Here is a 27466-nt window from a genome sequence, read left to right on the forward strand (position 1 = left end):
AAGGATCAAGTGCGGTAATAGACTTCCTGTCACCGTGACGTCACTATGCATATTGCGATACAGCCATAGTCTCGTACCTATCGAGACGTGACTCGGTAACTAAATACGGATTTGACTGCGACCTTTATATTAAAAATCCCGACCTTACTGTTTAGAGGTTAATTAATATTAATGTAATTGATGACGAGATGTGTAGGTGTGATTTTCAGCAAAAGGATTGTGTGCGGGGTGACTTGAGCCAATTACTGAGCATTTGATTAAATACGAATGGAAGACTTAATACCTGACCAACGTTCAGGTGTTGGTGTGGAATGAAGCTAGTCAAAATATAATTGATTTATAAACAATTATTTTATTACTTCATATTTTTTTATTGGTCGCATATAATGGCATATAAATTCATTCAATAAATGTATAACAATAATATAACAATATAATGCATATTCGCAACAATATACATCTTTTCGAACGAAACGATGACAAAAATTGTACGGACACGAGGAGGAAAGCTAACTAATAACAGCTAGTTTTCGATTTCGAAATTTTAATACTTCCTGGGGAGCGGTATTCGTTTCTCTAATAACATTACAGGGATATGTCTAATTTGGCCTATTAAAAAATTTAAAGCTCATATAAAAAAATAAACCATTAATTAATAAGGGATATTACTTAATATAAGATTATATTAAGGATAAGAAAGCATGGACTTAGTATCTATTGACTTCTTGGCAGGATATAAAAAAAAAATTGTTGATTACTGATATAATCTGTAATTAACATGGTGGAAAAGAGAAAGAAAACTACTGAGTTTCTTGCCGGTTCTTCTCGGTAGAATCTACTTTCCGTACCGGTGGTAGCTTTAAATTTAATTCAACAATTCACAAACAACAAACATGACGATTCAAAAGTGCTTTTATGAGCCTACTTGAATAGAGAATAATTCGTTTTCAACATCTTCCGGGCGACCGGTGATGGTCATATCTTTTGCATGTTTTATGAGTAACTGTTTACCTACTTCGTACCCTTTACCCTTCGAATTACGAATCCGTTAAAGCATACAGTATTAAAAATCACTAAGATATACAAATTGTATCCAGTAATTTATTATTGTGGTGTTTTTCCGAAGTAGTCATAACATGAGTATTTAATTTTGGCTACGTTAGATATTCATATGTATCATTTGTAATAGGCTAGATTTTACTAGTGTTACTTCTTGATTAATATTAAGACAATTATTTACAATGTCGAATATCGATTCTAATTTGTGTCAGAGTATGTTATACAACCTGTATATTGTATATTTATTTAGATGTATGTTGGAGTTATAAACATTTTGAACTAGGTAAGGTTTTTTATCTTTATTGACCAACAAAGAGTGTAGTTGGCACAATAAGCGCCGTTAATGCCTGAAGCCATTCTCTACCCGTCAACCTTTGGGCAACCAGTAATTGATAAAGGCGTTGCAATACAAACGATATACAATAACAAATAATTTATACATGTAAATGTGAATACAGTGGAATAATTATATAGAAATTAATTATCTAATAAGAAAAAGTGTAAAGTTAAATAACCTTATAAAATAACTAATGCTTAAAAAAGGAATGTCACTGCTTCGTTGACACTGCACAAGCGATGACTGCGTCTGTTTTTGAATCTTTTTATTATTTTTTTTATTTTAGAATCTGATTGAAATAGAAAACAAAGCTTACAACTGCAAATGTTCGAAACTACCTTTTGAAGTTACTTTCTATGTTACCTTCTCAAATTATTACAATGTTTTCGTTAGAAAATGTTGCAGCTGCCTTTTGTGACAGGTAATGAGCCATTTAAATAATTGTTGTGGTAATATGCGATTAAAGATAGAATAGCTAGTTGATTAAATACAATATTTAACTATATCAGTATGAAATGTATCCATTTCAATAAAAAAAATTTACAAAAGATTCAAAATAGATGCATTTTATGCAAAACAAAACTTCCTAAAATATACAAAAATTTAGATTTAATATGAATAGCTATTAAAATAATAAAATCGAGATTCTTTTTTCTGAACTGTGCTGTCTGTTTTTTGTATGCCACAATATATTATTTATATTAATGGAAATAATTTCTGCGATAAACATATTATACATACATATATAAGTTTTTTAGAATGGAAAGCTACTATACTATAAGGTTATACTAATAGATTCATACGATATGGTTACAGTGTGTACTAAATTTAATATATTTATCGTAATTTGAATACAGGCCTACAAGGTTCGCAGTTAAACTAAAAACTAACAATTATATATACACATATAATTTATATACACACATCAACAAAAAGCAATAACAGCGTGCTAAAACCTTTTTAAAATTCGTTACAGACAGTAACTTTTTTGTGCGAAATGTAGTTAAATTTTTTACTACTTTTTAATTATTATACAGATTGTTAACAAGATATTACAAATGAATCAAAGCGAAGCGAAGAGCGAGTTTTATTTGAGGTTTTTATTGCACAACTGTATATATATATTTATCTCAAAAACAATAGAACGTGACCTCGGTTGAAAGATGTTAGAGCTATTCGCGCTGGAACGAACTATTTACAAAAACATAAAAGCATTTTTAATGTTGTGTACATTAAAGTTAAAGTATGGTTCATAAAAATATAGTTTTATCTGTGGCTCTTTTATAGATCAGTGTATTAATAAGATTATTAGAGCATTTATGTACACCCATCAATTTTAATCAAAACAAACAGTTTCCACTTTCAGAGATATGCAAAGAATTTGATTTAACATTAACTGTTATTTTTGTAAAAAACGGGAGTTTATTTGTTTGTCTACAAAGATTCTGGTTATCTATGTTTTTCTTCGTCACTGAATATAATTACATGTAAAATAGAGTAAAGCCTGTAAATGCCCCACTGCTGGGCTAAGGCCTTTTGACGAGAAGGTATGAATCCTTATAAATCCTGATGGGTTTATTCCCCACGCTGATAAAATAAGTGTAGGTGAATACACATGTGGCAGAATTTCATTGAAATAAGACACATCCTGGTTTCTTCACGGTGTGTTCCTTCACCACCAAACACGAAATGAATTATAAACACAAATTAAGCACATGCAAATTCAGCGGTACTTGCCTGGGTTCGAACACGCGATCATGAGTTAAGATGCAAGCGTTCTAAGCATTGTGTCATCTCGACGCCCTTTATATGGAATTACATATATTTAAATATAAATTGACTAAATTGTATGTATTATTGTAGCTTACACCTAAAAGAATCGATGTGAGACTGGACTATTAAGTTTGTAAATACTACTCTTTTTTTTTGATATAATGAAATAAGCCTGAGCGAATAAACATTCTTTAAACATATATGCCCCCAAATATAAATAAGGTATTTTATAGTATAATACCGCTGATCTCTTGAAAATTCTGAATAATTAGAAATTAATTTAGTTAATACCATTTAAATATTATACTTCTATACACAAGAGATCTTTTTAACCTTAGAAATAAAGGATGACCTTTTAAAGGTAGCCGATGTTTACATTATCTTGCCATACCTTAGCTTACAACAGTGGAAATATAACTTTGATATTTAATTTTTTATGACTAATCCGTTTTACAATATTTTTTGCTTAACATTTTTATAATAATATAATTACAAAATCAATTTAGAAAAAACACAAAGTTAATTTATAAAGGTATTATTTGTTTTATTCGTTTCGTTAATTATTATTATACACTAATTTATTAGGTCTTTTGCGAATTATGAAAGGCAACGAGCGAAATGTACAACAGTCTGTTTGCTGCAGATATTATTCATTTAACAACGATGTGAACCGGAAAATTTGTATTTATTGTATACATATTATAAAGCTGAAGTTGTGATCGTATGCCGAAAATAATATGATTAAACCGATTGTTCATCGAGATGGAAAAGGACTATCCACACGTTAAAATTACATAAAAAAAATATTCGTTGTGTATATATATACATACGTCATATGTTCATTTCGTAAATAATAAAACATTCCGGTTTAAGAAAAGTGACATTTCATTGATTCTTGATAGTCTAAAAATAATGAACAAGGAGATTTTACTGCGTCAAGATTTATAAAAGTAGATCCGATTATTTCCACGTTATGAGCAGAGATATTGACAGATAAATACTTAAAAAAAGTTTCCGTACCGATAGATGTTTTTTTATTGGGATATAGTATTCGATGGATTACCTTATTTGTTTTAACATATATACATAATATAGTTTAAATTTCAAAAACATTATTTAATCATAAAAAATAATGACGTCATTCGTTGAAATCATTGTATAGTATAGAATTGGAAACAATTAACTATATAATGTATGCAAAACTGATTCTAAATGAAATATTCTTCTTGATACTATTACTATTACTTGATAGTATAGCTTAAAATTTGAATTGTATTATTTAGTCACGAAAATATTTCAATAGATATAATGAAAGACATATAAGGTTAAATACATATATATTATGTCATAAGACTAGATAGGAATTTGTTAACTAATTTGGACGTCGACGACTTACAAGTTTGATAGATAAAACAATTTGGGCTTACGTCAACACGTCGAAGGCAAAACTATCAAGTTCGAAGTGCTTACAAAGACTTCGAGTCTTGTTCTAATTTCGTTGGTCAAATACTCCAATCCCTAGACTCACAGGGAAGGTAAATATGTGTTGTGTGTATATATGTGAACGTTTAAAAAATTCGTTTACATAAAAATGCCAATTTCTTGTAAACTAACAAAAAATCAAACTGTAATTCTATAATAACAAACATGCACATCCAAGACAACAAGAACGACTAATTTTATTTCATCTGTTTCTCTATATATATACTCTATTCAAGTAGGCTCTTACTAGCACTTCTGAATCATCACTGTACAGAATCGATTAAAGGTAAAGCTACCATCAGTTCGGAATGTAGATTCCACTGATAAGAACCGGCAAGGATCACCTTAGTTACACATTTAAATATCTTCAAAATAAGCCTTTTAAAGACTTAAATACTACTGCCCTTATACACATGAATATGTAAACTTATGAATGATTAAATTATTATTCATCCCATATGAAGAACTCGATACAATACAACTAGAAATAGGTATGTAGAGTATGTAGTATATAGCATGAGTTATTTAGTAACATCTTCGGAAAAAGGCCGTCCGTTATTTTACCATGCGTATAAAACTGACGATGTGTAAAACTAACCGTGTAAATCGAAAGTAACTTATATTAATAGAAATATAAGCTTGAGAAATTATTTATTTCAATGTCAGGTAATAATTTTATTAGAATAACTTGCCAATGTAACTACAGTACTGTAGTTTAGTTATTATTATATTTTCACAAAAAATGGTCTGATACGATTTATTTTTTTTATTTTTGTCAGATATGCCTGCATTCCAATTGAAGAAGGAAAGAAGATAAACAAACCCTAGAAATTCGTAGTCCATGCAATTTTCTAGTTCAATGCAATAAGCTAACAGTTGTTGACTCACATGTGTCTATTTATATTTATTAGCGCTATTTCAAACTACTTATACCCAGTTTAATTTAACTTCCAAAGTTCCAATATCAGCTTTTTCACAAATCCATAATGAATATCATAGATTATTCAAACCCTCGACAAACGACATAGAGTCAATTCGATGTCAAATATTGTTTATATGTCTTATTGTCCTTTTGTGATTGGAATACCTACCTACCTATGTAGGTAGATTTATATGATGTATGTGTATGTGTAGGTAGATTTGTATGGAACAAGCAAATGTGTATGTGTTTTACCATATAAAACAGAAAAATTAGATTGCACTGTGTCTATTCTGAGTCGAGATGGCCCAGTGGTTAGAACGCGTGCATCTTAACCGATGATTTCGGGTTCAAACCCAGGCAGGCACCACTGAATTTTCATGTGCTTAATTTGTGTTTATAATTCATCTCGTGCTCGGCGGTGAAGGAAAACATCGTGAGGAAACCTGCATGTGTCTAATTTCAACGAAATTCTGCCACATGTGTATTCCGCCAACCCGCATTGGAGCAGCGTGGTGGAATATGCTCCAAACCTTCTCCTCAAAGGAGAGGAGGCTTTTATCCCAGCAGTGTGACATTTACGGGCTGCTAATGTGTCTATTCTATGTTCAAAGTTAAGTGTGCTTTTTTTATTTTTTTCCTTTTTGTGGTATAGAATGGAACAAATGGGCCACCTGATGGTAACTGGTCACCAGCCTACATAGACAATGGCGCTGTAAGAAATATCAACCATTCCTTACATCGCCAATGCGCCACTAACCTTGGGAACTAAGTCGTTATGTCCCTTGTGCCTGTAGTTACACTGGCTCACTCACCCTTCAAAACGGAACACAAAAATGCAGAGTAATATGTTGTTTGGCGCTAAAATATCTGATGAGTACGTTGTACCTACACAGACGGGCTTGCGCAAAGCCCTATCGCCATGTAAATATATATTTATTTATTTATAGAATAATATAATAAAAGGCTATCTATTTCGACGCTACGAAACGAAACAGAAACTATAAATGTCAACCGATATGGCAAAATGTATGAAACAGGTATGCACAATCCAAATCCACGCGCCTACTTAATACACAAATAAATTGTTAGCTGTTCTGATTTAAATTGGGTTGGAGTGCGCTTTGCATCTAAACCACAGTATCATAACAATGTAAGGTACGGTAATGTAACATCTACGTATTTAGGTAAACTGTTATAAGCAGAAGCATCGACGAAAATACCGTTAACTGGTAGATTGCGGATTACCAAATTACGAAATTTAGTTCAACTAAAATTCTGCAAGGATAGTATAAGATTGTTGGAGTCAGTTCATTATCCTTTGGCTTCATTCATTATGTATTTAGTATATACATATATGTTTTACGTACTTCAGGTTTAACATTATGTACAGTGGACTGTAAATAATAATTCAAAGTCAGTCGTATTTAAATCATCTTACAAAAATTAAATGTATACATTTGCTAGTACTAAATTCGTGTGAAATGTTGGTTGGTAGGAAGCCAACAATATGACATACAGATACAGTTGTTTAGAAATTCTATTCTAAGCTCTTCAAAGAAGTATCCTAATTAAGTCGATAGATACAACGTTTACATTCGATATGTACAAAAGAAAACATGACCAAAAAATCCTTCCTGGAAAATCGTTGGACAGGAATCTTACTTATGTTTCCTATCTATCAATAACTATTTTAATCTCAGTCTTTTATGTAAATATTTAGTAATGCTAATAATAATAATTTGAGAAGAATATATATATATATTTATCACAATGATTTTCGACGTTAATAGTTACGCATGCGAGATTTTTGTAACCTCGGATAGTAACGATTCCACGAAAGGAAAATTATTTTCTATGTGTTAACAATATGCAATTTTGTATAGTGTATCGTGACGATAAAGCAATTGTTGGCGATTTTCTAAAGAATGCAATTGTAAACACATAAAAGGTACCATATTTCAAAACATGGTAAGAAGACCTCCACTGCTGGACAAAGGATTTCCACGATAACCAGTTAGGCAATTCGCAACGACTTCCCGCCACCCTTAAAAGTTATCGGACCACCTTGTAGACTTGCATTACGTCATTTACTAAAAAAAAAGAGTATCTAATGAAAATAAATAAATATTATGTCTACCTCGTATTGGATAAACAAACATATTTAATGTTGTGGGTGTGACAAGGCTGTCTAAAGACACTGTCTATATAATGGAAAATGACCAAGGCTAAGCGCTACAAATAAATAATACAAAATTATAATGAAGAAACACATCTATTTCTGATACTGATTTTATTATAAAAAGTAATGATTTAGGATCACCTCAAAATTTATTCTAGTAGAAGTAGTTATAGGTACACTTTATTCTAGTGTTAAAATAAATTATGCGATTTCCGAAATAGCCCATTGGTTAGAACATCGTAACCGATTCAAACCCAGTCAAGCGCTAATTAATTTTCATGTGCTAATTTGTGTTTATAATTCATGTCGCGAGGAAACCTGTATGGGTCTAATTTCAACGAAATTCTGCCACATGTGTATCCTTGGTGCTCCTGCATTGGAGCTGCGTGGTGGAATATGATTCTAACCTTCTCCTCAAAGGGAGAGGAGGCCTTAGCCCAGCAGTGGGAAATTTACAGACTGTTAATGTTACATTATGAAATGTTATACGATTTCCCAGATAATTCTGCGCTAGTAAATTTTTAATATGGTGGAATTTATTAGCTGACGATGTTTATGGTTCCTTACTGATTTGGGCCACGGCAGCGATTCTCAAGAGAGACTAGCCAACTGCTCAGGACATATTATAGTGCACCAGTGAGCGCAAACACAAGTGCCCTCTCTAATTCTTCCTTTTCATAATTCGATGGGCCATCGTACTTAGTACACGGCCTTCTGATTTACATGATAATTTTGATATTAGGAATATCTTGAATACTTATTGTTCAGAGTTTTACCAGCTTAAGGCATAAGCTATACTTCTGAAAATGTAGATTTATTAGTATATTTGCGACCAATAAATGACCGAAGTCTGGTCGCCTTTGCGTCATAATTAGATAATTCAATAATAAAATCTAGCATTAGTACGTTATCGTAAAATAATTCGTTTTTAATAGTATTTTTTAACTCAAATACATCTTTGTTTAAAGTTAAACCTGAATCATATGAATGAGATGAATCCATATTTGTGAGTAGGTAAAGCGATGAAGCCTTTTAAAAGTGAGTCATTGACGCAGTTTTCAATATGTATACCTATCTGACTGGATTGTGGCGGATTAGAATCTTGCAAATTGTTACCGGTAATATATTATGATAATCATCGTAAAACGTAGACTTTTATTCATTTTAGGACGATAGACGAGCAAATGATTCACCTGATGAATGGTGTTCACCACCGACGACAGGTTTTTCCAAAATTTATAAAATTTATGGATGCACATTTCGGATTTTTTATCATATTGGAATATTCACCAAATAAGATATTATTATTGAAACAATTTATTCATTGTTATTAATTAATTGAAACCACGCTATGATAGACGCAATGAAATATATTAAAAAACATCAACGTATTAAGAAATGCAATTATCGACTTTGATTTTTATTTTTTAATACGATTGAGTCACGATATTCTCTGAATCAGAACAACAAAGTCGCTGGACTAGATCTAACTTTAATGAAGTTGAACAAAGGACGGGCGTAACTATATCCTGGCAACACACTCAAATAAATATATGCTTTTCACTAAAGAAAAAAGATATAAAGTTAATTCCCGTTTAATGAAGTTAAAGCTAGAAAGGAGATTGATAAGTTGCCTAAAGTTGGTCCTAGAGATTACTGAGGATGGTATGATTATAGAATCCGAGGAAAACGTATTACAAGTCTAGCTTTTTTTGTTCCTTTTTTATTCGGAGAAAATCACGTGGTTCAGAGAGTCGAATAGAACTGCCCCAGTACATAAATGTCTTAAGAGCCCGCAAAGGAAGTTTTTGTTAAGCTCATCTATCAGTACACGATACAATCGAATTAAATGAAACGGCTCAATTACGTATGGTAGTGACTCAACCTAGGTTGACATCAGGCAGACGGCTCGATATCAATCAAATCCTATCAACACCAAAATCTAATTAATTATAATGTACTAATTGGTAGAATAATGAAATAACATTACATTTTTAAAAATGCAACCAGCTAACATAGCAACGAAATAGCTCCAGTTTTTATTCTTCATTGTTTGTAAAATTAACAATTAAACGTCCGTGTCTAATATTATCAAGCTATTACAGAAACCATACAAACAATTGCGATAAGTTTTTAAGAGTATCAATTTAAAATAAAAGCGTGCATTACACCTGATGACTCGCTTAGAGTTAATATTAGCCCAAGACAAAATAACAAGTAAATATCCTGAGTCTAAATGTACTCGACGATTCATCCGATTAACTCTAAGTGCTGGTGATTCGAATCGCTAATTTAATTGAAACATCATTCAAATACCGAGTACATAATAATTCATACAACAGATACGTTAACTCACGATTAGTTCCTTGAATGATAATATGTGCTTCGTTTTTTTGTTTTATTTATTCTCGTATAGTTATCAGATTGCTTTTTATTCGTATTCTATGCTTTCACGCATCGTTTAATCGATTTAGTTAAAATTTCGTACAGTTGTTGGGACTTATATGTAGTACCTTTGCACAGTAATATGAAAGTAGAATATATCGTAAGTCATATAAAATGATCGCTTACAATAAAAACAATTCAATGATATAAAACGCATTGTTGGAAGTAGCTACTGTTTAAATAAGAATATGCACCAATACGTTACTTAGTGGTAGGGCTTAGTGGGATGCCCATTTCAGTAGGTATCACCACTCATGATATATTCTACCGCGAAACATCAATACTTGTATTGTTGTGTATCGGTTTGAAGTGTGAGTGAGTGAGCCAATGTAACTATAGGGAGCAATGATATAACATTTGAGATCCCAAGATTGTTGGCGCATTGGTGAGATGAGAAATGATTAATATGTCTTACAGTACCTACATGGACAGTAAACAGCATACCATCAGGTGGTCCATTTAAGTTGGTTTAAATGAATATAAAATCGTTTTATACAAAGATTACATGAATAAAATACTAAACCCATCTTGATCATCTTATTAAACAGTACAGAAAAAAATGAAAATGGCTAGCAAAACTAATATATATTTAAGTCATAAAACCAGCAGTTGGTCAAGAGTATTTAATATTTCGGATTAACTTTTTTGAAGTGATAACTTCTTATGAGGAGGACAAACCGCTTCGTTACGTAACGCGTTACGGCGCCAGTCTTTCTCTAACGCATACGGCAGCGGTAGGCAGACTCTTCTTGTCTCGCTCATACCATCAACCCATAGCGCTAGCCGTCTTTTGGATAGTTTAAGTTATAAGTTTTGTCTGGCGTCCCGAGACGTACACGTATTTTTTTTATTTCTTGCCCAGCATATTACACAGCTAACATAACATCGCGATTAAACAATCAAATGGACGAAAAGCCATAAAAAAATGTTTTGAAATTTCTTTATCTATTATTTTTAAAAATGTACACGAATGGAAAATTATCTGATTATGTAGAATGAAGCTCAATTTATGATCTCCTCCTAACTAGTTAGTTGCGTCGAACATATCGTTATAGTGCACAAATGTAAGCTCAAACACACTATCTTCTCCTTCAATCTCCTAACCCGATGACAAGCTATCCAGTAGAGGACCAGCGAATGTAAATCTGAATAACTTTTTTATTGCCCCAACCCGAGGATAGAACCAAGGATCTTAGAATATGCGGCCTTAAAAGCAAAATATTGCTACGTCATTGATAAATATAAATTAATACATACGTATAAACTGTAAGGCGATAATTTACGAATGATTACTTCGAATATGAAAATTGGGTGATAATAATTTGTTCAAAACGAGTTTTTAATTACATGGTTTTAAAAACTTCAATCATAGTGTAAATCACGTTCGGTTAACGACGTATTGATGCCAATAAACTGACATGTAATTAACTTCACACCACTACGGTCGATATGATTAAAAGTATATTAACAAAAAAAAAACCTAATTAGTTCTTAAAATAACAAAAAGTTTATTCTAATTAGATGTTATGTTTGAAGTTTTAATTGGCATACCATTTTCTCTATTGTTGTAAACATTATTGCGATCTATATAATACATAAATATCCATTGTTAAGTTGGGTTTATATATTTCTTGGTGCTTATTTCAGAAACTACGTTTTTAAATTGAAGAAGAATAATATTGAGGAACGTTATAGGCTATTTATTTGCTGTCGAAACACTTGGCCCTTGGAGTAATGATGCAAAAAGCTTCATTAAAAGTATAACACCTCGCCTTATTGTCTCCACTGGTGACAGGATGTTAAGATCTTAGCTGAAAACAACAAGGTACATAAGTATCTTGTGCCTGCAGTTATACTGGCTCACTCGCCCGTTGAACTGGAACACAACGATAATAAGTATTGCTGTTTGGCGATAGAATATCTAATGAGTCGGTGGTTACTAACCAGACGGCAAAGACCTACCACCAAGTTCATGTTAAAACGGCGAACGCGTATAGTTAATCGCAGAAACTATTACGTCAAACTGAAAGAAATTGTTTTGAGTTAAATAGCCCGTTAATTGAAGATATTTCACGCTACGTATCTTATTCACGGCATATTAACCATAATTATTATTAATGAAAAAAAGCAAAATAAAAAGAAACAGAATACCTGAAATGTCAGTAGGACAATATAACATCTTGGTTCAAAAAGTAGTTAGCGCAATGGTGACCACGTAGGTGGCTTACCATCAGGTCCATTTGCCAGTCAGCCTAAGTACGACATAAAAAAATGTAACACTCATTTTTGTGCTTTAAAAACGTACTTTTTGAAAGATAAATAGTATTTTTGTATTTTGATAGTATTTTTGCCTAAAAACAAATTAACTTTATTATATATACAGCTCAGGCCTTATTGTTCAGGTGTTACTAATATATACGAAAAAGTAAATAAAAATATTTTTGTGTCTTATGAGTATTAATAGGAGTTCAGAAGAAGTGAAAAATACGTATACAGGATATTAGTGCTGATATGGTCTATTATAACGTTACGTAATTAAATGTTGTGTATGTATTTCATTATTAATAATATTTAAACATAAATATAATTACATAAATTGAAACTCATCTATTTATTAAGTCGTCCATTTGAAGAATGGCAGCGTCGAAATTTTCAACACGACGCAGTTATACGGTTAGGATTTATTTAAAAACTCATTTAGATAAATATTTTACAAACAATAAATTCTGGAAACATCTCTGCATACAAAGAGACGAAATAATCGTATCTCAGAAACGAAGGCTTAATGACCACTAAGTAATTAGTTAATGTTAGGAAGATAACGCGATGGCGACCCTTGTCAGCTCTTAAACATATCTAACGTCTAGAACATTGTTAAACGACTATTGGAACATTACAAATACAAAATATATTGTAAAATTTTCGACGTGTCAATGACTCGGGTCGTTTAGCAAGCATTGACGTCCAAATTACATCATTAGTCACAGACAATAATAGAACTATACGACACTTAAGCGATTTTTAAATCACATTCTATATAAACAATGTGTGCTAACTGCTAATGTTCATACAAAGTTCGTTAAAGATACAATAAATATTTGACTCAAACTCCTATCATTTTTTTGAATATATAAAGAAGCTTATTAATGACCTTTCAAGAATTACTTTGGGTCATTAAAAATGTCTCCTTCAAACACTAAACAGGTCATGACCGCGCGAAAAAAGCAATATATCACGATGACATCTAACAACACAAATTAATCTGTCAGACCTGCTCGGCCGCCACACATCACGCTGTCCTTCGAGTTCAGTTGATATAGTAAACTACGATTGGACATTGTTTTATTAACTTTGTTTTTTTTTTACGACTAAAATTATAATATGTTTAGTCTATAATTTAATAAAAAACGGTACAAACCGAATAACTCGGCACTCTTAATATTATAAGTAAACGATATTATCGTATCTAATGTATAGATCGCAACCAGCGGACACCATTTTATTTAGTTACAACTAAATGAATGGATTAAAAAAGTCAAAATTAGTTTCATGACAGACAAATGTATGATAAAATACATTTAAAAAAAATCGTATCGTTTTTATAAATAAAATTTTGTTTGATTATTATTTATCATTATTAGAATTTTATTAAAATGTATCAGAATGCAAAAGAAAAAAAAGTTCCAAAAATGTTGTAGAAAATTGCATTAGCCCACAAAAGCAGTAATAACATATATTAAGGTTTAAAAGCGAAACACATTTCCCAATGAAAGTCCCAATCTCAATCCAACCAAATCACGCCTGGTATATTCTTTACGAGTAGCAAATAAGATCAGTACGGGCCACTCCATAAAACATGAAGTGCTACAGAATATCGTTGCTAAGGGGGAAGTCATTCACAATTAAATTCAAAGAAATATCCTGGAAAGTATGGCCAGATGTAAGCCAACTGTTATTTCTGTTCCTGTTATTTTATTTTATGTTGTTTGTTGTTATCATAACGACCGACAGGTTACTCATTACCACTACTTACTGTAACGCAAGTTCACGATTGGTTAACGAATTTGAAGATCATTTGACATTAATCAGAAAATCAACGGAACAGAAAACGGACTCGAACTTATCAATTAGAAGAAGTTTCTGAGGATGATAAACAGTAACAAATTTATTGAAGGTGAAGATCGAATAGATTTTTTGTGCATTTCAAGTGCATATTTTTATTCCAAAAGAGTGTATATAATAACTTATCATTTCTACACGTAAACATTAACATAATTCTTGACGAATTCGAACTGTGAACAGCGGTATGTTTTGAATACAAAATGACGCAATTGAAATCTCATTCATATTAATGAAGATTTTGGTTTACTGTCCATGATTGCAACAGAACATCAACATGGGGCTAATGATTACGATTAGCGCACCTATAAAGATTAATCAATAATGAAGGCAGGTTATTGAGTCGAGAGGAATCATTTCTAGCTCAATTTGGAGTCGGTCCAACACGCTGTGTCTAGATAAGATACACTGCCAACCACAAGTAATTTAACATAGTTGGCATACAAAATCAATATAGTATAAAAATGTAAATGTTCATTGTGTTTTGAATTTCAGGCTATTACATACAATTTACTGGCGCGATGCTCGCGTTTAAATTCATATATTACGTGATCACTTACTCACCTAACTTGTTCATGCTTCTGAATGTATATCTTATGGAATTGTCCTTCGACAGGCGATATTATGTCATTCTTCATTTCCATAGCGACGTGTTGAGGCAGCACGGATAGCAGTAAGCGTTCCTGTAGACAAACGTTCAGAATTTCAAACGTAACAGCAGTAAATTTTTTTTTATTATTATTCGATTTACTTTTATTATTTGTATAACTTTTGCTGCGCGACGTTGGCAGAATACACAGAATACACATAACTAATGCAAATATAAGCTCAAAACGTGTGAAATAAAAACTCATAATACTAATTCTGATCACGAATATGTATGTATGTTGTTGCAATTGTTTATTGATATAAACCTAAATTCTGATAGATTTTGTGCAAGCGAATTATTCTTTTTAGTTTTAACAATCTCGTATGTAAAGGTCTTTCTAACCTCTTCCACTTTAAGGTAAAATAACTGCTTACTTGTTTGACGACAGTCTGTGGTAATAATAGCGTACTTACCTTTTACTCTTTGGTTTGTGGCCGGAGTAAATATTTACACAGAGTACGAGTTGAAATAATCTCGGTCTGAGCGAACCTTTATGTACATCTCAGGACCAAGAACAGTAGCTTAAGTTTGAGCTTAGATAAGGACTCTTTTAGTCTTGTTTGACATTTTAATTGGACGTAAATTCTGGTTCGAGTTCTTGACAGCATTTTCCCATAATGTTCCATGCTATGCTTACTATATCAATCGAGTTTTGAGAGATTACGATTAGATTTTATACGGACTGATAGCCATCCGACCTCCGCTTCGCTTACTGAACCAGTAATCCATTAGATTAGAATAATTTTCCTACCGAGAGCCAACGATTAAAGTGGTCAAACGCGGTGCTCGGACCAGAACTACTTTTTCTTTTTTATTAAAAAATATATATAGAGAACATAACCCTTAGTCAGTAAAACATGTGAATATTATACCGAAGTTTTTGGGTTTAAGCGTGAACAAGAATCAATACTTTGACTTGTAATCGGCTAGTTAATAAGTTTTGTTTTTATAAATGGTTTGAATAGTGATGCTTACCAATTTTTCGTTTTCATCCTCCATGTCGAGTCTGGCTGCGATGCAATTGCGCGTGTCGAGGAAGGCGCGCCGCTGAGCCGTCTCCATGAGCGAATGCATCAGCGCACCCACCACGTTTACGCACAGGAACACAACCACATTGCCCAACATCTAGAAATTTCAATTTCAATTAGATAATCTACTTAATAAAATCTAATAATCTACTTAATAATGACTAACATATAACGCACAGCCTTTACCGGTATGAAATTGTGAGCAGGAATTCGTTATGGACCATAGGTCACGAGAAAATATTTATCAACATTCATCTCTTAAGGGAAATGGGATGGAAGGATTTTCAGTATTTCAGATATTACAGATATGAAAACCAATACTGAGGATTATGTTAATGAGAAAGACGAACGTCATTTTTTTTTTTAAATTTTTACCTACCCAAGTGGACTCGCACCATGCCCTATCATATCAAGTTAACGTTCGTCATTTTTGACATTACAAACACAGGCTAGCGTAAAAAGGTATCAAAATAATAAATTTTCCTTAATTACGGAATCAATATCTGTGGTTCAGAGTATATAACGGTTAAACGGTTAACGGTAAAAGGTTGGCCGTAAATAGTTAACACTTTTTACGGATACGGATCCGTTTAGAAATTCCCAAATCTACAGTGCGATTTTGTAAGAATTCATTTAGTATCTCGCTCGTTCGACTTACATTTTGATACGTGTATTCTAATTTTATAATTATTATTATAGTCTAAGTCGCATATAAAATTATGACATTTCACGCTCCTGTTCTGCAGCGAGTTTCGAGTTTCTTCTTAGAGAATGGCTCTACTGGACTCAAAATAAGGTATTCGTGGAATCCTTGTGGACAATATTATTGTGAGCAGGGATACAAGATCGTGTGCGGTGACTGGTAAAATAAAGGCAATACGGATTACTTGAAACTCAACTGAAATACCAATGTTAAGAAAATACGCTGGATACTAAAGAATGTTTCCGATAGGATATTCCATAGGCTAGGTGTATGTATTATAAAACTTATTCATTTAATTTCTACTTCTACTGATTGACACCGATTGACATTAACAGCGAGGCTGCAGAACGAGACCTTTCGTAAATATTATGTAGTTGTATATTTTGTGTTACTACAATGTTACTTTATATTATATTTCGTTATTATTTTCTTGTAATTATTCGTCTCGAATTATTCCTTCTCAGATATGATATTAACAAACTAACCCATAGCATAATTGTATGTGTAGTACGTATAAATTTAAAGTGTTAAATATATATGCTCCAAAACATGATTATGTTTTCGTATGTGACTCTATATATATAATTGTTTGTATGCGTTTCTGTTTGCCCGCCATGTCATCATTTTTATAGCCCTAGTTTTCAAATATTAATTAATTTAAGTTCTCAATCAAACTTGACTCAACGGTCTTCTATCAATAAATTCCAGAGATGTATTATACCAAGTTACCGAACATTTGTGCCAATACTATGTACAAAGTTACTACATAGAGAACTTTGTTTCTCGTAACTCATGTCTACGGAAACCGACCATGTGCGTGACTTGACAGGAACTCGCTTGAATTATATGGGTATTTATGGGTGTAAGTAATTCTTGCAATTTGGACAAATTGATATCATTGAATTTACGAAAATTTTACCATCTAAATGAAATTTGATATTTTTAATTTTGATAAATAGTCGCCAACTGTTTTTAAAACTTGGAAAACGTGTAGATACTTTACAAGAATTTTTGTATCTGTAAGTATATCTATAAAATTTAAAATGAATAGATATTGATTCCAAACTAATTTCATCTTAGGTTTAATTGCATAATAAGAACTTGACTCAGTTTTTGTCTGGAAGAAATCGCTGTCTTTGTGATGAGAGCGCCCCTTGTACATCTTTCTTTATTGCTTGTATTTTGTGTCAAGTTCATTGGCGCACAATAGAGAGTATTTGTATTGTACTGTTTGAAAGTTTGTATAATTAAAAATAACCTACTGTCACACTAAAATCACGATTTTTATTAAACAAATGTGTGTTTTAGTCAAAAATGTACACGATGTTACAATGCCTGTTTCCTAAAATAATGCGAATAAATCGTGTACTTTTATATAAACCCTTTGATCTCCGAAGGCGAAAAGGGTCACAGAAATCTTAAGCTTCACTGGCATATAATCTATTTTATAACCGAACGAAAAAAGGCAAATCTCTATCGCATTTATAAGCCTCTTACCGCCTTGGTCCAGGGTCGAGCTAGAACCGAGTCGTCACGCTTGATTTATTAGATTTCAGATTAGAACTATAGGCATTGATGGTTCGGTCAGACCGCAGGAGTCATTGTACATTAATAATTCATGATATTTTATCACAGTAAATGTACGCCGTGTTACAGAATAGTAGTCAATAAAAAATACTAGTAAATGGAACGCTATTAATCAGTGCTGTGAGCAAATGACTTGTCAAATTGATTACACCAGTTATTTAATGCATTTTAATAACAGAAGCATGACAAAAGTTTTTAATGGAAATGGTAATTAGTGAAATGTAGGTGCATAAAGAAGTAAGTGATTTATCTTTAATATCGTATTGAGACTATGAATAGTTGCAATAGTTTAGTTTGATTTTTTGTTTCAGTTGAGAATAAAAAACTTCATAATTTTTGATACAATTATATCCATGTATAATATTTAATCTGGCTTTATAATTCCTTGTTGAATTCTTATGGAATTAGCCATAACCATGTTATCGCAGTCAGTACAAAAAATAGGCTGGTTTTACTTTATACTGAAAATATGTAGATTTCTAACTACATTCTGTGTTTTTTTTTTGTGAAATATATTATTGATTATGCTCATAATAAGTACGTAAGTTTTAAGAATATTCGTAGGTTTTTGTCTTTCAATTTAGTATAGTACTAATTAGATGTGCTCTAACATTTAAAGAAGGAGAAACTGCTGAATGACGGAGTTTTTTTTTTTAAATAATGCCCCTTTTAAGTAATTATGAGCTAGGAGATAGGACGATAATAGCGCAAACCACTGCGCTATTGACGCTTCAAATAAATTAATAAATGATTTTGACATTGACGTTTTACTCAACTACCAACAGCAGCAATTTTTACAAAAAAGGATATAATTGTATGTATATACAATTTATACATATTTTAAATACCTTATTTGTTAATTATGAAAGAAATTCTATTTGATTACTTGTGTCGCCCATTTACGTATTCTAAAAGTACCTATTTTTTAAAAATTCAAGTTTTACTAAGAAAGATATTATACTAAAAGCAATTGACACACGTTACAAATTAACAAAGTTTATAATATATAAAAGTATTTACACGAACAGAAACTCAGTTACTCTTCAAACGAGCGGCTTTTGAAAACGTAGGGGAAGCAAGGCACAGTTCTCGAGTGTTTGAATTGCGTTAAAAACAAAAACCCGACGAAATGAGCTCAAACCACTTCTGAATTCTCGTTAGCAAAATTGGGCAGGAAAATTCATTTGAACACGAGTTCAATGAATTAATTTTAATGATAAAAGGATATTTATTTGACAATCACCGCGAAACCCTCGTAATAATTATTTAATAGATCTTGGATATTATACCGGTTTGTTCCGGTTCCGGTTCCGAAATGTTTTTACATTCTTAAACTGAAACAAGACAGTATTTAAGTTCAAACACACGAAACAAAAACACTTTTACTTCTTGAATACTAGTTTCCGCCTGCGGATTCGGCTGTGTAGCAAGGGAGGTCTGATGTGGATGCAAAATTTCATGACGAACGGTTGAGATGTGGAAACGTAACGAATTAATCAACAACTTAGGAATAGTTACTGTATAAATCATGACCGCGTGGAATCGTGGTAAGAATGCTAGCAGCATTTCCCCGTTGAATCGCAATTCCGATCCACTGGGCAAAAAACGAACCAGCCCTCGTGTCACCAGTGGAGGCAATTTCAGAAGCTTTATGTACAAGCAATTCTTTCATAATTAATTATTTAAATTAAAAAAAATCTATTTTACATATACCTTACTTATCATCAACCACTGTTTAAAAATAAAATAAAAACACTTTTTCTATGAAAGAGATAACGATGAAATGGGTCACAATTTCTATAAAAATTATGACATAGTCAATAATGATTTACTCTCGACTAAAGTCCAATATGATAGCAACGAAGTTGAACAATCGAACGTTTTATTTGAGATTAGAATTGTATAATAAATTATTACAACGTTATAAATATAAAAAATCAGCTAGCCGTACGTTATAACGATATGTGTTAATATAACCCGTCCCCGTAAAGGTTGTATCGGCTCAGTGAGCTTTAGCGTCCCCCGCGATTTTTACTCGGCCATTATTATATCATAATGACCTACTGAACTAAGCGTAAATAGCTTCTCACTTTGTCTATTGATTTTTTTTTTAATTTACACGTGTAGTACTTAGTTTAAACGTATTAAAGTACTAACGCGTAGTAAATTAAAATACTCTAAATACAAAACATTAAAATTTTCATATACAAGTAAGTAAGTGTTTTAAAAATCACCTTTTATCACCTCAAATTAAGTAGGCCTTTTATTTATCTACTTAAAAACCATTAAGAATAATAAATATATTCTTAATATATCAATTAATGTACAATGATAAAACTCGTACGTACATTAAAGACTCATAGAGGAACTGTTATCAGATCCAAAGGTAAAAGCGTCCGGGCAGAACACCACATCATCTCGATAATGGAGTGCTCACTCGCTATGATTGATGGCCAACATTCAAATCATATTTAAAGGCGAGCAATCAAAACTAATTATTTCTCCGAATGCATGCACCGTCTTATCTGTTGCGTCCAAACAACTTTATCTGAGACAAGAAAGCTACGGTTGTCAGACCACTTTTATAAGTTAAATGGTAAATGGTCGCTGAGACGTGTTTATTAACATGTATCTGAGTGGCCGACACTTTCTGATGAACTTGGCGATATGGTACAGGTGAAGGGTTATAAGCAATCGTTAAGTTAAGCAGGGCATTGTGCAATTTGTTCCGAATCTGTTTGTTTTTAACAATTAATTTAGTTCGAAGCGTATTTAAAGTATTTTGTGTGACAAATTCATTTTATGAATACTTTTTACAATAGTTTGTGATATTGAACTTTTCTGTGATCTACATAACATTTATAAAGGTATACATCGATAATACCTATTATATTACTAAAAATTAAATAAGTTATAAACGTTAATAACTAGTCAATTTCGTACGCATTAATCACTTTCATAAAATTAATGACACCTGTAAGATAAGTTCCGGTTGTATCAATAGATCCATAAACATGCTAGTGACTTTACCATTATATTTTAAAGTCTCATTTATATCAATCAATTAGTCACATTATTAGAATTAAATCATTTGCACGCGCAAAAGGGACATTAAGTTCAATAATTCGTTGAGTTAATAATAAAATCAATAAAAAGTGCCTCCATCCGACTTCCAATCTATCAGAAGCGAACACTGAACACTTTTCAATATATTCAAATCTGAATATAAGTTCTCATTGATAACTTCTTAAGAATAGAACCGAGTGAATATTTCAAAAGATATGTGATTTGCAAAAGATGTACAAGTTGAAAATAATACAAAAAATAAACGAAAATACTGGAACGATATTACTCTTGAACAAGCCAATATTACAACTGTAAATATAAAAAGGTAAATGAATTATATATTATATAGATTATACGTAAAACCGTTACCTTTTGTAAGAAGGTAATTGACAGACACGGAGTTGTAATAGCTTTATTATATAGATCAATTGTCTATGGAACTAAATATACGTAATAAGCACACATACGTATTAAGTACATATGTGTGCTTGTCGATATAGATTTTACCGCAGCGATCCATTGTCAATTTCCTTACGACACCTTACGACATTTTCTTCGTTACATTTACATATAATTTTTACTTTCTCTTCTCCGCATTTCAAACGAATATAAGATCTAATGCATTCTTTATTTAAAAATATATAAATACATTTTGTACTTTTAATACAATCGAAGTATTATATTTACTTCAATTAACGATACATATGTTGATTATTTTTTATCATTTAATGCCATCGAGTTCTCTGTACGATTAAATGTGTGTCAAATTATTAATGTTTAAGAGACTTCAGAGAGCTATAATCTAAGACGAGCTTGTTTAGTCAGATCTGCGCGCGTGTGTGTGTGTGTGTGTTTGTCTGTAGTGCATCTGTTCTAAACAGTTATAAATCGACCGAGACATTTCAAATTACTTACTTAAGACAATGCACGTTTATTGTCATGACATATTCACGAATCGTATATCTTATATACATATGAGTAAATACGATTAAAAGGCACTGTTCAGTAAAACTTTCAGTCATAGAAATTCGAAATTTAAGGATGACTTATTGCTATCGTTTTTACTGAATTTAGGTACAAAAATTTAAGGGAATTCCTGAATTTTATCCTTAACGTTGTGTTTAATATTTTCATCGGTTCGATTATAATATTCAATTCGTTTTTTTTATACATATCGTTATTTTTTAGAGTTCAACATCATTCTTTTTTTATACACATTATTTTTTTTTTTGATTTGAAAAAGGGTCTCGCTAAAAAGTTTTTTAAATACGTCGAGTAGATAAGTATTTTTTTTCAATAGATGACTACATAAGATTGCTATATTTATATATATGTTTGGTATTAGTAATCAATAAAACTGACATATATAACATAACAAAATGGCTAATATCCATCGACATTGTCTTTACAGCGTGCCAGCTTTGACCTTCGTAGAGCCGCTAGAGTGTAAATAATGCGAAACAGTGAATAAATTTCAGACATGATGTTGTGGCGCGGTATTATTATGGAAATTCGAAGTGATTTATTCGGTGGACGTAATGTTACGGAATCAAATGATTTTTACAGTTGACAGTGAGGTGCAAATAATGTTACGCAATTTTATTTCCAATTCAGACAAGTCTTCTATCTATTAATTGGACCTTGCTATGTAGAAACGTACGAACCCACAGAAGCACTTATAAATGTTTTTACATTGTACAGTACCTTGGGTTGGTACATTTCTGCACAACACGGTCCATCTCAACAATATATTTTTAATTTATTGTCCCTAGTAAATTATGACTATACGAAGTTTGTTTTCTTAATTTAGCACAGATATCCAAGCACATATGGATGATGTTATTTACGCTTCAGACTAGGTTTGGTTATTAACAATTATAATTATTTAAATAAACACAAAGTTGTTTGTGAAATGTATTTGTCATTTGATTTTACCAATTTACCGGATCCACTCAAAAGTACTTATAAAATATGTTGAGTAAAAATATTTTGAATAGAGTTGGTTTTATTTAAAATTCCAGACAAGAGTTTGTTAGACCGAATAAATCTCTATTCATCGCCCGGCTGGCTATAGTATATATTTTCATACGACAATTAACTGTTAAATTCCAGAGATCAATTAAACGCGTTGTCGTCTAATTGTTGATAAGCGATTAGCCTAATTTGTTGTACACATGTTCATTACACTTGATGCATATGATATCTCCAGTTTCATTTTCACTAAAATTTGTTTTACGTCACATCGTAAATCAACACTAAATATTGGAGAGGTAAAGGAATATAACGCTTATGTTATCGACTGTCTCGTTCGTCTAATTGCTGGCTTGTCAGGTGCAAGTGTATGAGGAGTATAATCACGAGCATAATTTATTTATTAAATACTAATAGCCAGGATATATTATAGGAAACGAGTGTGTGCACAAACACAGGTGTATTCTCCATTCTAACGGTCATATAATCATATGAAAGTTAGCTCGATACAACGAGAGAGATAAGACTCAAAACTTCCTAACTGCGGGTTGATACTTTACCAAACCTGGATTTAGGCCCAGGACTTTAATATGTGCAACTTTATAAGCTAGCTACTAAACCAACTAGGTAGTTAACGTAAATATTAATAAACATACGTTTCACATAATCAAAAATTATGCAAACAGAAGTTCATTTCAATGACGAAAGTGTTGTCAAAGCTATAAATTTATTGACGTCAGCTGCCAGTTGTATCGATCGTAAAGCAAACCTTTGCTTCCATTACTGTAAGTGAAATAGGAGAAATACAAATTTCGGGGTGGGAGTTTAGGCATAACGTAACAATATTCACAACAGTATATGTTATATTTGTACGTTTACAAAGGCGTCTTACGAAATAAAAATAAGTAGTATTTTCTTCGTCTTACCTTCATACCTAGTCAAATACACTTAAAAATATTTACGAATAGCTTTCGACTAATTGGTCCGTAAATCTAATCTGTAAGATCAAACTCGATAACGCAATAGTCGATTATGAAATGTCAGAAGGTATTATGCGACATTGACTTTAATTAATGATAACATTCAAAGGATATAGGCATTTTAAAGCGTATCACAGTAAGTCGGTTTTAAACATTTTACGATTGAAATAAGATGTGACTTGTTACATAATAGCACTACGGATCGTGAGTTATATAATAAAAATAATATACATTTTTCGTTTTCGAACGGTGCAATTTTTTAATTAAAAAGTATGAGAAGTGCGCTTAGCAAGAAAACTTTTCATAACGTTTATTTATAAGTTAGTTTATATATATTATAAATGAGAAATTTAAAATTTGTATATTTTTAACTGCATATGTAATGTATAACTTATACAATTTATTGTAACAGCCAGTTACCGACCAACGTTTTGCAGCGAACGATTCGCTGCAAGTAATTTGGAATCGATTATATCTTCCTTAAGTATTCATTGAAATAGTGTAAAATATATTTATTATTTACATTTAATGCCCAAGATAACTAACCTATATGAATAAGGAAAATTAAAAATTAATTGGAGAAAGTAAAGTAACAGCGGTAAATGTCACATTGATGGACTAAGGTCTCCTATCCCTAAGAAGATCCTAGTTTATCGATTATTTTTTGTAAAAACCATATCAAAAAGCCGTTGAGTGGTTTAGAAGAAGAAAGCAGAGATACTGATAGAGACAGAAAGCGACTTTGTTTTATCTATACTTCTATACTTAATATTATAAGCGTTAAAGTAAATCTGTCTGTCAGTCGCTCTTTAACGGCCAAACCAATGAACCGAATTTGATGAAATTTGGTATGAAGCAAATTTGAACTCCAAGGAGTCCTTCCTTAGGCTATAGGCTAAGCTTTTTTTGCCTAGGTAACGTAACGTAACGACCAACCCCCTAAAAAGCGAGTGAAACCGCGGGCGAGAACTAGTAAATTTATATATAGGTAGATGTAAATTATATATATAAAAAAAAAAACAATATATTAAAAAACATAGTAATTATGTACTAATTAAAATTAAAGATTTTTCAAGAAAACTGTACTAGAATAACACTTTACCATACTACTCGTACATCAATTGGAAACGTTGTTGTCAACGGGAACAGTTAGTTACATTGGATATTATCCAGCTGTTTCTCATTGTTTATTAAATCAGCTATTTCCAGATCAGCATGAAACAATAAGGTTGATCAATTATTACCGACAGCAAACCGTTAAGACGAACGAGTTTTCCGTTCAAGTGGATGCGAATCACAGAGGTCGGCCGAGCAAAACATTTGTTAGAGGGAGCGACGGGATCAGGCGGATTCCATAAATCACTGGATCGAAAACCACTTATCCGACTATAAGGACCGTTATTAATTGGATTGATACACGTAATCGTGAATGATTCAAGTACTTTAAGAAAATCACAAAACCAAACTCGAAACCTACATAGACTATTTTTATCTTTATACGTGGAATTATCGTATGGAGCGAAAAAGGTTCAAATATTCATAGTTGACTTAAAAAAATTTCGGCAAGAAAATTTTGTAACGTGCAATGAAGTACTTAAAACACTTTTATTCAGTAACTCGCATAAAATACAGGTAGTTAAAATCAAAGAGTACTTTGTTTTAAAATAGAAACACTAGGTTTAAACCATTGCTAATTTTGAAATAGTGTTTAACCTTACTACTCGACAGACAATTTCAAGGAGAAAACAAGAAATTTAAATCCCTGCACACTAAGTCTTGGCGGATATATTAATCCGATTCGGCACGCGGCTCTGATTTACACGAACCAGATGTTACCAAACCAAGTAATACCATACCATTTTACATGAAACTACTTCTAATGTAATAAATACATGTTAATGAATAATTTATAACCAACTTAAATTAATTAGTCATAACATTTATTAGCGCACAAGCCTTATACTTTTTACGACCCGTAATGCCCGTGTAGATAGATCTCAGCTAAAAGGTTACGCGTTCAAATTTGGGTAAAACCACTGAGTTTTTCGCACTTAATTTAAAAGGAAGCAAGAAAATTTCGTGAGGTAAAATAGATATAACGGATGACTGATTCTGTTACATGTGTATTCATTATCTATAACTGTTCCTCTTAGGTTTTTTTTAACTTTACTTCTATAATAACAAAAGTCAATAATATATCCCGAATTAATAGTATAAATATTTTTTTTTGTAGTACATTATCGAAACTTATAATTTCACTAAACCGATATTTATTTCTCAATAAAGTTTTGTTAAGCAACGAAAATACTCAAGAATATGCGACCACAATAATTTATGTTTTGTAAATGGTTTTTAGTTTGATTACTTGTGTATTGAATTTATTAAAATAAAACAGAAATTATTTAATTCAAGCTTTGAAGACAAGCAAAAATTTCATTAGACTCGACATACCAAACATCAGATAATAGCGACAGCTTAACTTAGCAGTTGCTAATGTTTTTATTTTATAAGAATAATAGCACTGTCCCATTATAAAAAGAACTAAATTACTACTTAGCGGTCTAATTAAGCTTAAAGCTAGGAATGGGGACGACAATAGCTTAAGGGGTCTAAATCGAACCTGCGACTTTTTTAGTAGCTATGCGGCTCGTAAATCATATAATAGATAAGTACATATGTAGATAAATATTTTGTTGCAGCATAAACGAGGTGGATGAAGCTTTAAGCCTTCTCCTTAAAAGACAAGCGTTTGCCCAGCGAATGGTTACGAGTTGTAATAATTACCAAATGTTCTACTTAATAATAACAACACACATTTTTTAAAACCCCATTTTTATTAAAAAAATTACCAACTGTACTAATTTTAGTTAGATACATACACTACAGAAAAACTGAAAAATATCTCGAGAGCCGCAACGACACGATTTTACTTTTATATAAATTAAAATAGGATTCTATTTGAAGCATTTTGCAAAAATTTAATGCACTTACGTTTGCTCTTTGAATAAAACCGTGAGGCTGTCAGACGGAGGGATGAAGAAATTATAAGTACTCCTCGTTTCAACCAATATTAAATTGTCGTACCGTCATTCTTCCTACTAACCGAACTATTACTTCAATAAATCCTTGAATTAAAAATATGTAACGATCATGTTTATTGTTTAAT

General features: G+C 31.8%; 1 protein-coding gene across 2 annotated transcripts in view; it reads right to left on the minus strand.

Moving 5' to 3' along the window:
* The window catches only part of LOC125064950 (Ca(2+)/calmodulin-responsive adenylate cyclase), an 89372-nt gene that overhangs the window by 38331 nt on the left and 23575 nt on the right, over positions 1-27466 (minus strand). For both annotated transcript variants that reach the window (XM_047672277.1, XM_047672278.1), the window contains exons 4-5: positions 15941-16090; positions 14881-14999 (exon numbers count right to left, since the gene is read on the minus strand). In XM_047672277.1, coding sequence (XP_047528233.1) covers positions 14881-14999; positions 15941-16090 — 269 coding nt within the window. The remainder of the gene's footprint in view (positions 1-14880; positions 15000-15940; positions 16091-27466) is intronic.

This window comes from Vanessa atalanta, chromosome 6 (genome assembly GCF_905147765.1).
Source record: "Vanessa atalanta chromosome 6, ilVanAtal1.2, whole genome shotgun sequence".
Taxonomy (NCBI): domain Eukaryota; kingdom Metazoa; phylum Arthropoda; class Insecta; order Lepidoptera; family Nymphalidae; genus Vanessa; species Vanessa atalanta.